General features: G+C 42.4%; 1 protein-coding gene across 4 annotated transcripts in view; it reads right to left on the bottom strand.

The window, feature by feature from the left end:
- Nucleotides 1-15,356, bottom strand: part of CUL1 (cullin 1) — a 113,452-nt gene that overhangs the window by 17,712 nt on the left and 80,384 nt on the right. For all 4 annotated transcript variants that reach the window (XM_070618020.1, XM_070618019.1, XM_070618018.1 and 1 more), the window contains exon 9: nucleotides 12,470-12,600. In XM_070618020.1, the coding sequence (XP_070474121.1) occupies nucleotides 12,470-12,600 (131 nt within the window). The remainder of the gene's footprint in view (nucleotides 1-12,469; nucleotides 12,601-15,356) is intronic.

Below are 15,356 nucleotides of genomic sequence, written 5' to 3'. Positions count from 1 at the left end.
ATGTCAAATTATTTCACAACATATTTTTCTCTTTGCATTTCTTCTGTTGAAGTATTTACAAAGAACTTTAGCCTACAGAGAGAATCCAAACACTGGAAAATGCCGGTAAACATTATCGGGTAGTGTTCGAATAAAGTAACATCCAAGGTTAACAGCATTACAAAGAATAGCATGTCACAACTGCTAATTTAAGGATTTACTTTGCTTTCAAAACGTGCTACTTCTTGGAACAACACTCACAGGATTTATGTAAAGTATATTATGTATATAAACATATTAGTACTTGTTTTATTTGCAGGAATGACTCACTCTGAGCAGCAGAGAGGCCCACACACACATTATAACTTGGCATCACCTACAAAGGGGACTGATTAGATTGCACTTTTTCTACTGGATGCTCTGGTCCTGGTTCCAGAGACGATGACTAACCTTGGACTCTCAGCGTCAGCACCCCTGCCCTTGCTTCGGACTGCATCAATGGATTCCTTTTAACCAAGAATGTCTCTATGTTGACTATGACGCTTGCAGGAGAATTATAATGCTTTTCCCTGTTTTCTTGATTTCTTGACCAATTTGTCTCAGATTTGGGATTTGGAAACATATAAATGTCCCAGGAAATGCCAGGAAGGAATTGCATATGGAAAGCCAAATGTTCTCTAAGGGCAACAGAAGTCTTCACACTCCAAATCCAAGATTCTTTCTACAGGAGAAGACCCAGCCAGGAGTCCGGCGGGTGAGAAGTGAGGGTCTGAATGATACCCACTAAGAGAAGAATGTGCTAAAGCACTGAGTCTCCGAAATCTGAATTTAGCATCCAGAGAGAAACCACTTAGGAACCTGGCAAGTGCAGATGGAGACAGGAATACACTGGAATAACACTGAGGAGAGAAGTTTAAGGAAGGAGTAGTCAGCAGTGCCAAATAGAGAACAGACGTTCAAAAGGTGAGTGACTTAGCAATCAGAAGGTAAATGATGATCTTTAGGAGGTATTTCAGAGGGCACCAGACTGCAGGTTATAAAAGCAACAGACGTAAGGAGACAGAAAAGATCAGTTGGAGTAAATGCATGTTTTTTAAGAAAATGAAGATCTGTGAATCTTTGATGTTTAAAAAAATGAACAGAGTGGTAAGTGGTTTGATTCATGACCATCCGTTTTTACTCAATAGTACAGGAGAGCTCTTTGCATGTAAGAAACAGGAAACCTCTCAGGGCTGGTCCCCTAAGAGATCTCATCCAACTCCTACATGACTTCAGTCGTCGTTCTTGTGCCAAGGCCTGTCACATTTATCTCTAGACTAGACCAGACCAGACTTCTCCCTGAGCTCACATGACCTGCCCCTGGATGTCCCATGAGATCCCCAAACTCTGCGTCAGAGCTGACCTCTTCTCCTCCAGGACCCTGCTTCTCTTCTGGATTACTCTCTTTCTCCTTTTCTTTGCATGTTTTATTGCAGAAAAAAAGTCAAATATATTCAAAATCACAAAGAATAGTAAAATCCACCCCACGTACTCATCATCTAGCTTCAACAATGATCAAATACAAAACCTGTCCATTACAGAGTCTAACACTCTCTCTAATTTCTTCTCTCCGTCCTCACCATAACCAAGCCCATGTCATTTTCCATCTGAATCACTCTAACAAACAATGGGAATACTCACAACTCTTCCTTTTAATCTATTTTCCACAAGGTGGCTATTTTTTAAAAAATGGAAACCTGATCTTGTCAGTTTCATGCTCATTATAACCTTTCTGGCTTCCTCTTGCCCTCAGGACTAAGGCAACACCATTACTATGGCTTCCAAGGTCTCCCACAGTCTGGCCGGCCCAGTCCTGCCCTTTCAGTTTGACTTTGTGCCACTTCCCCTCTTCTCAAGTCACATCAGACTTCCTGCTTCTTAGAATGAGTCGTGTTGACACCCCCTGAGGGTCTTGGCTCTGTCTAGGATCCTCCTGTGCCCAGCTAGCTCCACTCTTTATCAGTCTCCAATACCTTCCCAGGGAAGCTCCCTGAACTTCAGGACAGTTAGGCTGCCCTGCCTACACAGCGCCTAGACGCCTGGAATGCTAGTCACACTGCGAGCCAGCCTTTCTTCTGGACGTAGGCTCCAAGCAGCCTGCTGGGCCCTGTCTGTCTACCTTGCTTACAACCACCGCACTTCCGCATGCCTAGGGTAGCGGCATTCACCAAATACTTCTTAAACGGCTAAACCAGAAAGGTAATGATAATCACAACTGAATTATTACCTTTTATTCCATACACTTCCACTAAAAGGAAAATTCTAATGACCAATTCCACAAAGAGAAAATACCCTTTAGGAGCCTCACGTAACTTCTACTTTGTCATCCTATCTTAAAACAGTAAAGCACATGTGGCAGATGAAGAGGTCTGAGGGCATTAACTCCCGGAGAGCTGGTATATACGAGACATGATTTCTCAGGATCATTTGTGACCAGAAGTGGTATCATAACATTGTCAAAAGAGGTCTATCGGAGTGCGACAGGCTCAAGGGAGCACCTTTACCATTTCATGAACACAAGCTGGTGCTCTCCAAGCCAGCGACATCTGACCAGTCCTCGGAACCTGCTCTCACCTAGAGCCACCTCTGAGGCACATTCAGCACCCACATCTCTTGTCCAGCCGGGACCACAGAAAGCAGATCCGTTACAGGAGCTCTAGCAGTTCTAGGAGCTGGGGCCTAGTCACCATCACACGGCACACAGGGCCTTGCTCGATGCCGTTGATGTCGTCACCTTGAGATCGTTTTTCTTTGAGAAGGAAAGGGAAAGATAGGAAGTCTCACTAATTAACAAACACACACCATGCAATTATTTGGGGGCAGTATAATTCTTCTTCCCCACAAACATCAGCACTCGGTCTTTGGAGTAACTACTATAACCACACAAAACACAGAGAAGCAAAAAGTTCCAGAAAAAGAACAATGACAAACCACTAACTACAGAGAAAAACAGGTAACAATTTGTCAGCACACAGCTTACCCTCCTTGACAGCTACCTGTGGACACGCAAACCCTCGACGGGCTTCCCCCCACTGAGCGTGTTTCTCATGGACTCCCTCCATCACCAGTCTGTGTGCGCGCTCAGGGAGTAAAATTAATTTTGATACTAACTAATGGGGGAAAAAAAAGAGAGAGAGAGAACCAAAAAACTAGGGGACAAATGGGAGGCCTCAAAAGTCTTCTGGTAAAATGGTCTTGCATTTTCTTAATGGGCTTTTTCTACTCCCTCATCTAACCTCTTATGATAAAAAGAAAATGCCAGTTTTTCTGAGAGTGGTTTAAAGTTTAAAATACCATGACAAAAACCTCAGCAATTTAACTAGTGCTCTCTATCCCCATCACTATGCCTTCTGTCCACCTGCCACTTTTTGCTTCAATCATTTCTATTTATCTGCGATCATGATTCTGAGTCACAGATCACAATTAACAAATCTTTAATCTCACCATTTTTGGATTCCATAAACTTCTACAAAGTCCTGGTCCCCGGTATGCAACTGTGGGCTTTCACCTTTGACCCTGGCCCTCATTACTCCCCAGCTTCCCCCTTGTTCTGGCTCACACTACACTTCCCTTCCGTCCAAGGTGGGGCTGGAGTCCCTGTGTCAGCCCCTTGCATGCACTGTCACTGCTGAGGTGCAGAGTGATCAGAGGTGAAAATATTAAATTTTGAAAGTGAAACTAAGTTAGACTTGCCAGGAAGAACTGTGACTTCTCTAAGGGGAAGAATGGTGTTTCAGAAAATAACCATTACATTGGTTCAGAAACAGGAGCAGTGCAGAGGGCAGATAGGCCTGGCTGGGGCTGCTCATCTCAGTGAGGGCTGGGCGGCCGCAGAAGAGCTCGGGGTGGTCTCTAACTGGCCTTGAGCAAGCGGGGGGCACTTCAGGACTTAGAAACTCATGGCAAACATTGCACTCAAGTTTAGTCTGATGTGAGTATAAAGTCAGATTCGGGTAGAGAGAGGTTTCCACGATGGGTCTGGGGTGAAAGGGCTGTAGTCCTCCTCACAGATGAAAGAAAGAAGGTGACGTTCGGGATACAAAAATGAAACAGGAATCTTTTCATAGCCTGGTCATCCTAGACAAAAAATGGACAACTGAGTACTTCTTCTTCTAGAGAAAATGTGTATTCTCTTCATCCCATGGCAAGACAGAAAATAAATCCACGAATTTTTACGTATATGCTTTCTGAACCAATTTACAGTGTATATGCCAGTTTTCTGCATAATCAAATTTGTTGGTTAGACTTACTGTACAAAACTGCTCCCCTTTCTCCTAAAACAGCTCTGTGATCCCTCCTCTTTCTTTGCCACATCGACTGCATCAAAACAGGCATTTTTTTCCTTTTGTTTTTTAAAAAGATGTTTTATTACAAAAAATTTTCGAAAACATTCAAAATAAGAATAGTAAAATCAATCTCCATGATCCACCCCCCAGTTTTAAGGGATAGCCTATAGCCATGATAGTCTAGGATTTTCTTATCCTATCCTCTTCCTATTATTTAAGATTTTATGGAGGTGTATTCTTTCTCTTTCGACCAGACAAAGCCAGGTGAGACTCCACATGTAAGGTTCCCTAGCTAATTAATTTTCTTCTCTCACCATCATCCACAGAATGGTGGAGTCAGGACTAAGTTGTCTAAGCATTTTACTCCAGAAGAGAAAGGGAATCTTGGATGCACATAAACTAAACCTAAATCTGCCAGAAGCACCTAGCAATGTGTTACTCTGCTTATTCAGGTATAAATTCATATAAAATTAAGTTCTTATAATTATTGCTAACTCAACTTCTCAATCCAAACGACAGAACTTTTTCATAATTCTGACAAGGTCCTAGATTCACCCCTTAGTCTTATACTAAATAATATGCTTGTCAGAGCGACTTGATTTTATTTTGCCTATAAAATTATGCATTTTCAGAGTGCCCTTTCATAAGCACTATCATTTCCAATCATGAGCCAGCAGCCCCTGAAAACGCCTCCTCCCGTTTGAGTACAAAGTTCCTCTCAAAGCCGCAAACGCACTCTCACAACTTTGTTCCCCAGGCCGTCTCTGCAGCCCAACACCCCAGCACCAGACTGACAGCCCTGCTGGACATCCAAGTGCTTACAAGCCCGCTCTTGTCGGGTTACATTTCAGCTCCGGTTAGCCTAAGGTTACTAAATCCAGATATGGTTTCAAAAAGGACTCTGTGCTTATCTGTTGCCACGTCTGCCCTGAAGACAGAGAGTAATGGAACATTCTCCTATGACCTGATTTATGTTCATTTATGAGGCCCTCTTTGTAGGGCAGCACGATAGCAGCCAGGTTGTTGGGGAATCACGTGTTAGAAATTCAACATGGAACCAACTACATCAAGCATTCATTAGCAAGTACTTACAAGTCTGCATTGACGCTTTTCCTAAACTTTATTTTGGTATTTTGCTATAAACTGGTGTCAAGGGGAACGATAAAGCCATCCGATGACTTGACATTGTATTTACTTGTAAGTGTAGCCTTGCTGACTGTCCACATCACTCGTGATCTCTTTAGAATGGGCCACTGGGGAAAGCAGTCCCAGTTCTGAACGCCAATAAAGTCGCTCTCCTGAGTTACAGGCTTATTCTTTGCGGTCACGATGGATCTAGGAGCTGATGGTACTTCACGGCACTGACTGTCTTTACTGGCAAGCTCTCAGTGCTGACTGGGAAGAACTGGAGGCAAATTTGTGACTCAGCTCTAACAAGAGCACTAGACTCCACCGTGTGCACTTTGAACACCACCTTACACTTGGCTTTGCTTATGTCTCCTATCCTTATTTTGCGACTCTCTAATTTATTTCATTTATCCTGTTGTCTTTTTTTCTTTTTAAAGATTGGCACCTGAGCTAACAACTGTTGCCAATCTTTTTTTTTTTTCTGCTTTTTCTCCCCAAATCCCCCAAGTACATAGTGATATATTTTAGTTGTGGGTCCTTCTAGTTGCGGTGTGTGGGATGCCACCTCAACGTGGCCTAATGAGCAGTGCCAAGTCCGCGCCCAGGATCCAAACCGGCGAAACCCTGGACTGCCGAATCAGAGTGCATGAACTTAACCACTCGGCCACGGGGCCGGCCCCTCCTGTTGTCTTTTACACATTGTGTAAGCAGCTCTGAATCCTGCTGGGAACAATGGAGGGTATAAATAAAACATAAGTATACTGGGCCCTATTCTGTACAGGGCATTGGCCAAGCTTTGAAGACACAAACATGGATAAAGCCATCCTTGCAGAAGACATTTATTTCAAAGGGGTGATTAGAAAGGCTTCTTGGAAGAAATGGCATTTGAACTGGGTTTTGAAAGATAAATAGGTGTTTAACACATAGAAAAAAGGAACACGTCTGAGCAGAGGGAACTAGGAAGGCAGGGCAAGGCACATGTGAGGAGCAGTGAGCATCCCAGTTTAGCTGAGGGGACAATGAGGACGAGAGGAACGGAAGACACACTGGAAAGGAGACGGCGGCCACCGAGTCAAGGGCTTCTCCTCTTCATCGTCATAACTATCATCATCAATGAATACTTGTAGCTGCGTAAGATGCTAGCACTAAAACTGTTAAGAGTATAAAACTATAATGAGGCGTCACCTTTACTCTGAAGGGACTTACCATCGATGGCCGAGTGACAGGAAACACAGAAGTTAAACACAAACATAAAGTGGCATATGAGAGATTTTTATAAATGTCATAGGGTTTAGGCTGGGGGTTCAATCACTGAGGGCGGGAACACTTAGGGGAGAGCTCCCTTCAGAAGGGAGGATTTGAGCTGGGCTGAAGAACAGGGCAGAGCAGCAGAAAGCAGCGAGGCTGCGTCCCAGGCAGGGATGGCCATGAGTGCTTGGGGCAAATGAGGATAGAACAGTTTCACTAGAACACGAGGCTCATGAAAATGGGGCAAAGTGGAAAAGGATTTTAATATAATATTGCAGATTTACTATTGTAGGAAAGAGATTTTATTTTGCTTTCTTTAAAACAGAGAATAAAGAATGTGGAGTAAAGTTAAGGCATTAAGTAGTATTTTTATTTTTTTTTTTTTAAAGATTGGCACCTGAGCTAACAACTATTGCCAATCTTCTTTTTTTTTTTCCTCCCCAAATCTCCCCCAGCACATAGTTGTGTATTTTTAGTTGTGGGTCCCTCTAGTTGTGGCACGTGGGACGCCGCCTAAGCATGGCTTGATGAGTGGTGCCATGTCTGCACCCAGGATCTGAACCAGCGAAACCCTGGGTTGCCGAAGCAGAGCACACGAACTTAACCACTCGGCCACGGGGCCGGCCCCACACTTTTGAAAGATTAAACTACTAAGCATTATGAGGTATGAACAGGAATGGGGGAGACAGAAGATCGCTGGGGAAATGAAGTGATGGGGCGCAGCTTAAGATGGTAGTACTGGGACTGGGAGGAAAAGGCTCGGACAGCCAAGGAAGGTGGCATGTCCATGCTCTACTGGCTCATCAGACGGGACAGAGTGGAGACACCTGCTGCTGATGCAGGGCTCACAGGGGGGCTGCGTGCTGGTCTGAGAGGACTTGGGCCGTGTCCAGACTCAGTAGGAGATCACACCATATTAGATTACTAACGTTGCCATGGGCAAAGGATGAGGGCAGGATGGCACAGACGACATAGCGGCCACCTCTGTGCTAAGGAATGGAGGAGGGAAGGTGTGAGTTTTAAAATGGACCTGCAATACAGTCACTAAACTAGGCAGATGAGGTCAGAGAGATGTGATGAGAAGACAAAAGTGAGGCATTTCAATTCGGAATTCTTGACATCAAGACCAAGGCAGGAATGCCACAGATGCTTGACTGAATGAAAAAGATGGTTTCAACGTCATATGCAACATTTCTTGGCCCTTTGAGTTGTAACACCAGCCAGCATCATGCAGCTAGTTGCTTTGGTAGGTTAAACTGAGACCCCGTACACCGTGGGCTTCAGTGTTTTAAAGGAACACCTGAAGGTACGGGCTCTGCTTTCAAGATGCTCCTCCCTAAGACCTGAGTGCATGGGGCCCATCCTCCTCCTCTATTTGAATACAGATTATTTTTCTATACACAGTTACTAGATTGCCAATGACTGAACACATTCGTAGTGCTTTGGCCCATTTATGTAAGCACACAAGATCTTTCAAATTTTTAACTTCCACAAGAGTTTTAATGCCATGTAAAATGTGCCAATTTACCATGCTGCCATCTCTCTTTTTAGTCCAGAAGCCATGCATGGGGTAAACTTGGCTACGAAACAAACTTGCCTATTAAAAACTATTTATCTGATCCTTCCATCAGCTCTAATCCAGTTTTAAATCCATCCTTGAGCATTTCTTTGTGTACAAGGTTTCCAGAGTCCTTCTGGTGCCCCAGTGCAACACTGCGGCACACCAGTTTAGCAGGAATGTCCACAATCACGAGGATCTCTAAAGGCTGGAGAGATCCCTTCCAAACACACTGGAATCTCGCACAGCGGTGTGGAGGCTGGACCCACACTGACCTGCACCCAACGCCAGTCAGCCTGAAGCCTCCAGGATCTGAGAGGAGCCCTGATCCCGACGCGCCTTCCTGGAGCGCTCACTGCATGTCGGGGCAGGGGCAACAACAGCACGTCTGACAGCAGCACACGCGAGGAGGGCGCCTGCCAGCCACGCTCCATGGAGGAGTGTGGCCAGCTCTTAGTTGGGTGAAGAGAGGGGGACACTGTGAGGAGACTCCTCGTTCCAGTTGTTCAGGGACAGCCTTAATTTTTAAGTCTGTTTTAACTACGGAAAAAATGCCTTAAGAAAATTCTTAAGTAGATTTTGAAGTTTCTAACACAAAAAAATGCTATTGGAATCATATTGCTAATTTGAAACATGTCATAACTTCAGGCTAGGCCAGAGTAATTAGCAATAAAACTGGTTTTCTGACCAAATTGATGGTATAGAATAGAATCATAGGACTAGATAACTTAAGAAATTTTCAGTCCTTAAAAAATCAGTTAAGCAGTGCCTTCTATGACATTTAATATGCTGATTATAAATGATCTTAATACACTTTGATTCAACTCAATTAGGAGAAAATTTCTCAACTTTAAAAACTGGGTTCTCAAAATAATTAAATTCCACTTAAAATTATGTGTAATAATTGTAATTTTTTTTCACTAATTCATGCCATCTCTTTTCTCTGCTTTTTTCCCAGCATTAGCGACTTTTAGAAAACCATTATGGTTTAGGTTACAATTTATCTTTACATTTACCACATATGTGATACAAATTAATATCTAAAATTATTTATGTCTTAGCAGCTGTATTTATTCTTTCTTTTTTTTTCTCCCCAAATCCCCCTAGCACATAGTTGCACATTTTTAGTTGTGGGTCCTTCTAGTTGTGACATGCAGGACGCCACCTCAACTTGGCCCGATGACGGTGCCATGTCCTTGCCCAGATCTGAACCAGTGAAACCCTAGGCCACCGCAGCGGAGCACACAAACTTAACCACTCAGTCACAGGGCCGGCCCCTGTATTTATTCTTTCTTACAACAAGTATTTAAGTACCTACTGTGTGCCAGGCTAAGAAGCTGGTACACATGCTCTTTCTTGAGCTTCTTCAAGTTCTGTGTGCTTTCCCATCACTGGTGAAGACAGGTAGCAGGTATAACCAGATGGGGGAAGGGTGTGTAAGAAACCCATGAGTTACATGGCACTGCAAACTTGTGAGTCAACTGAAACTTCAGAAATAAAAGAATAAAATGGAAATTCAGGAAAAAACTCCTTTTGCAGGAAATAGAAAAAGTATTTGCTTTCCTAAAGAAACATTTTTCCTCACAAGAAAAACAGTTTAAAAAAACACAGCTTCATGAGTTCAACATAAAAAGTTTTTATGGAGGGGCCAGCCCAGTGGCGCAGCGGTTAAGTTTGCACATTCTGCTTTGGCAGCTCAGGGTTCGCCGGTTCAGATCCCGGGTGTGGACCTAGGCACCACTTGTCAAGCCATGCTGTGGCAGGTGTCCCACATATAAAGTAGAGGAAGATGGGCTTGGATGTTAGCTCAGGGCCAGTCTTCCTCAGCAAAAAAAGAGGAGGATTGGAGCCAGATGTTAGCTCAGGGCTAATCTTCCTCAAAGAAAAAAAACGTTTTTATGGAAAAAATCATTATAAACAATGTATTAAAAAAAGAAATGTCTGACTTCTGAAAATTAAGGCAGATACAAGTTTACTAAGCTAGACATAATATTGTTCATGGAGGAAAACCTTGTTTTGATTTTTAATTTCATATTAATTAGTGGCTCTCATTTAAGTAATAAAAGGATTGTTTAGCAGCTTAATTTCCAGTAAAATATAACTGCTGGTAAATAGAGTTTATTTGTGCTGTCTCTTGCTGACAGCTGAAGTTCCCACAAACAGAAACGATATCACTTAGAAGGTGGACTTTGGCTTTTAACTGGCTGTGAAAAGGGAAATGTCACACTTGAGACTCGCTGACAAGTCAGTCAGGCAGCTGACTGTATCCAAAAGAAAGAGCAAACAGTGGTAACTGAGAACCACAGTGCAATTCTTTCTCCACTCACGATATTACTCTGAGTTGGAAATGATGGACGTTAGAAGTAAGACCTCATCATTCCTATGAAAAGGAGAATGCAATTGATACAGTATTTATTTATTTATTGGTGTGAGGAAGATCATCACTGGGCTAACAGCTGTGCCAATCTTCCTCTATTTCACATGGGACACCACCACAGCATGGCTCGATAGGTGTGTGTAGGTCTGTGCCCGGGATCCGAAACTGGGAACCACAGGCTGCTGAAGTGGAGCGTGTGAACTTAACCACTACACCACGGGGCTGGCCCGTATAATATTTAATCTAACTATATTCACCTAGAGCACAAGACCCTTAAGGCCAATCTCATATACAGTATATAACAGTTTACACAAAAAAATCAAAGCCTACTTCATTTATCTACTACTCTAATCCATGTCTGACGAAATAACAGACTCAACGCTTAACTCATTTCAAGGAAAGTGGAGTTATTTACTCGGCTCTGCTGCCCATGTGGCTAAAGTGAGTTTTGAATTAATAACTGTGAAAACACCTGACACTACCGAAAAGCTATCTTCATCAAGTTGGCCCCTTTTGAACCACATGTGCATGTGTGTGTGTCTATCAGGCCCTTTAAAAAGGAACATTTAGTTTGGAAATAAGAAAAGTCATCAAATTGTAAGGACAATTTTTAAACGAGTTTTAAAAATTAAACAAAACTGCACACACTCGTACAAACTGCAGTGGTCAGTGACGAGCACCTATGTACCCAGACTTAACAGCACTTCACGAGCATTATCTATTCACGAAAACCCTACGAGGCGCCACTATCATTATTCCATTTTTTTTAAACTGACAGTCAGGAAAAGCAAGTCAGCAGCAGGGTCACACAGTGGATCTGAACCCAGACGGATGTCCCGGGGTCTGGACTCAGTCACTCCACTGTCACAGCACTGCATGTCCCAATGCGGGACTTCATACTCAAGCTTATACTGAAACCTGGAGATCTTCTTCACAGAGCCCACTAGCAAGCCAGTTCCCTTCCATCCTGTGAGTGTGAAATTAATTGTTCTATAAACCTAAAGGAAGGGGCATACATTCACCCCTCTAAAATTTCATAGATGTGGCAACGAGTGAGGCTGCAACCTCCATAATTACAAGTGGAAAAGGAATCTTACAGAGATAACTGGGAAATAAAAAATTTTAAAAACACACTAAAGATACTATTGTCAAAAACAATTAACATAAAACACAATAAAATCAGAGAGACAAAAAGCTTTCTGATTCAGATTTAAGAATCAACTGTGTTTAGAGACTTTTCTTCTCCGTGACTTCTCCAAACACTATCAAAATTAAAGTTCATGACAGGGACAAAGGAGACAACTTACCTGTCTCTCAGAAACACGTGATACGTCTTTCAATGTAAAATTGTTACGTGAAGTACAGACAACCCAGCAGCAATACTCTGCGTACCTCCTGGGGTGCGGGTGGGGGACATGAGAAAAGTGACATGTTTCAGGGTCTTTCCAGGGCCAACAGCCCTGCGGCCTTCAACTGGCAGAGGGGACTCAGACCGAGGTTCCCGACAGGTGCAGCCACCGGCTGTGGGCGCCACAGCCACATTTCTAGGAGGCTTTCCCCTGCTCTTTTTAGGGAAGAGTCTTCTCTCTTCCAGCACAAGGAATGTAATGGTGAGAATAAAAGTGAAAATAAAGGAGCGACATCCTTAATGCCTAAAAAGTGCCAGAGAAGAGTTTATGGAGGTATTTACGAAACAAAGATGTTTGTGAACTTTTTAAAAAGCCAAAACAAGGCTCTCGATGAGCGTTCCAGTGAGCATCTTGCCACCTGGATCTGTGAGACGTATGACACCCGTCTGCAGTTCACGCCTGGAAACGCTTAGGCCCGACTGGTTTTCAATGTGACAGTACTTACATTTAAAGCAGCTTCTCCACACTTTTCAATTGCTGCAAGACCCTGATTATGAATGTGTGTCTCCAGAAGTTTTTTCAGTTCTCCTAGGCCATCCTGGATCCTAGATACAAGATTATACATGCGACCCAAATCTGCAAGAAGAAGCGCCACCTTTATGCACTGAAACAAACTGCGTGTCCATTCCGCTAAGACTGTACTTACAGTGAGATAAAGATACCCTGAAATAAAATCACAATGTTCTCCAATCTTAATAACCAAAAGCACTTAATTACATTGTAACCAAATATTCTGCACTTAGTATTTAGCTGAAAGTAACTATGAAGTTATGCCACTGTAAACGTTTATTTTTCTAAACTATGAGAAACCACTAACAGAATAGAGAAAAAATATTCTTATCAGAAACTACATCTGATGCTTCCTAAAATTCTCAAGATTGAGGTATTATTCATGCCTGACACGTAACAGGCACTTAAATATTTATTTAAAAAAAAGTGAATAAATTTAAAGAGTATTTATGAATAGTCAGCCCAACTATACAACTGAGTCACAAAAAGCCCCAAATTCTTCATTTAATATATGTATGGCATGTGGTGATTGACAAAGCCGCAGAAGAAAAATCCTGAATCCAAACACCAACCTTCTGAGTCCCTAACACACCCCAGGGAAACACGAGAGGGTGGGAAGGGAAACACTTCAACAAAATAGCCTTCTTGTCTCAAAGAATTTTCAAAAGAAAAATACTCAAGAAAAAAATCAGGGGTAGAATCATTTAATGTTAAGTGTATGAAACAAGTTACCTTGCAAATTAAACTGAAAAGATGCTCTTCCCCCAAAGCCACACCAAAAACACTCTATGGAGGTCTGAAATCAATGTACAACAAGGTACACAACATGCTAAAGCAATCTTGAGAAGAAAATGAAAGAAAGAATTAATGAAAGAAAGGAAAGAAAGAACAACAAAGGGTTGGCCTGGTGAGGCAGCGGTTAAGTTCACACGTTCTGCTTTGGTGGCCTGGGGTTCGCTGGTTCGGATCCTGGGTGCGAACATGGCACCACTTGGCACACCATGCAGTGGTAGGCATCCCACATATAAAGTGGAAGAAGATGGGCATGGATGTTAGCTCAGGGCCAGTCTTCCTCAGCAAAAAGAGGAGGATTGGCATCAGTTAGCTCAGGGTTAATCTTCCTCACAAAAAGAACACACAACAAAAAAAAAACAAAGCTGGAGGTATCACACTTCCTAATTTCAAACATACTACAAGTAATTAAAACAGTATAAAAACAGACACACAATCAACGGAACAGAGAGCCGAGAAATAAACCCACACTTATATGTTCAGTTAATCTACAACAAAGGAGGCAAGAACATACAATGAGAAAAGATAGCCTCCTCAATAAATGTTGCTGGGAAAACTGGACATCTACATGCAAAAGAATGGAAACGCACCACTTTCTTAAACCATATACAAAAACAAACTCAAAATGGATTAATGACTTAAATGTAAGACTTGAAACCATAAAACTCCTAGAAGAAAACATAGGCAGTAAGCTCCCTGACACCAGTCTTAGCAGTATATTTTTCAATCTGTCTCCTTAGGCAGAGGCAACAAAAGCAAAAATAAATAAAAGGAACTATAGCAAACTAAAAAGTTTTCGCACAGCGAAGGACACTATCAACAAAACAAAAAGGCAACCTACTGAATGGGAGAAGATATTTGCAAATCATATATCTGAGAAGGGGTTAATGCATCCAAAATACATAAAGAACTTATACAAATCAGTATCAAAAAAACAAGCAATCCAATTAAAAAATGGGCAGAGGACTTGAATAGACATTTTTCCAAAAAAGACATACAGACAGCCAACAAACACATGAAAAGATGCTCAACATCATTAATCATCAGGGAAATGCAAATGAAAACCACAATGAGATATCACCTCACGCCTGTCAGAATGGCTTTTTTTTTTTTTTTTTGGTGAGGAAGATTATCACTGAGCTAACATCTGTGCCTGTCTTCCTCTATTTTGCATGGGGGATGCCTCCAGAGCATGGCTTGATGAGTGGTCTGTAGGTCTGTGCCGGGGATCTGAAGCCATGAACCTCAGGCTGCTGAAGCAGAGTCAGCGAACTAACTACTATGCCACCAGGCCAGCCCCAGAACAGCTATTATTAAAAAGACAACAAATTACAAGTGCTGGCAAGGATGTGGAGAAAAGGGAAGGCTCGTACACTGTTGGTAGGAAAATAAACTGGTGCAGCCACTATGGAAAACAGTCTGGAGGTTCTTCAAAAAATTAAAAACAACTAACATATGATCCAGCAATTCTACTTCTGGGCATTTATCCAAAGAAAACGAAAACATTAACTTGAAAAGATATATGCACCCCCCAGGTTCAGTGCAGCATTATTTGCATTATTTACAGTAGCCAAGACATGGAGGCAACCTAAGTGCCCATCCATAGATGAATGAAGAAAGAACATACAGTATTATACACACACACACACACACACACACACACCCCCACAGAGCTGGCCACAAAAAACAACGAAATCTTGCTGTTTGTGACAACATGGATGGACCTAGAGGGTATTATTTGAAGTGAAATAAGTCAGACAGAGAAGGACAAATAACATGATTTCATTCTTATGTGGAATCTAAAAAACCAAAACAAATGAACAAACAAAACAAAACAGAAACAAACTCGCAGGCACAAAGAACAAACTGGTGGTCCCCAGAGGGAAGGGGAGTAGGGGAATGAGCAAAACCAAAAGAGGATTAAGGAAGGTACAAACTTCCAGTTATAAAATAAATAACTCATGAGGATGTAATGTACAGCATAGGGAATACAGTCGGTAACACTGTAATTAACTTTGTATAGTGACAGA

This window comes from Equus przewalskii, chromosome 4 (assembly GCF_037783145.1).
Source record: "Equus przewalskii isolate Varuska chromosome 4, EquPr2, whole genome shotgun sequence".
NCBI classification, from domain to species: Eukaryota; Metazoa; Chordata; class Mammalia; order Perissodactyla; family Equidae; genus Equus; species Equus przewalskii.
This window is presented reverse-complemented; position numbering and strand designations above follow the sequence as displayed.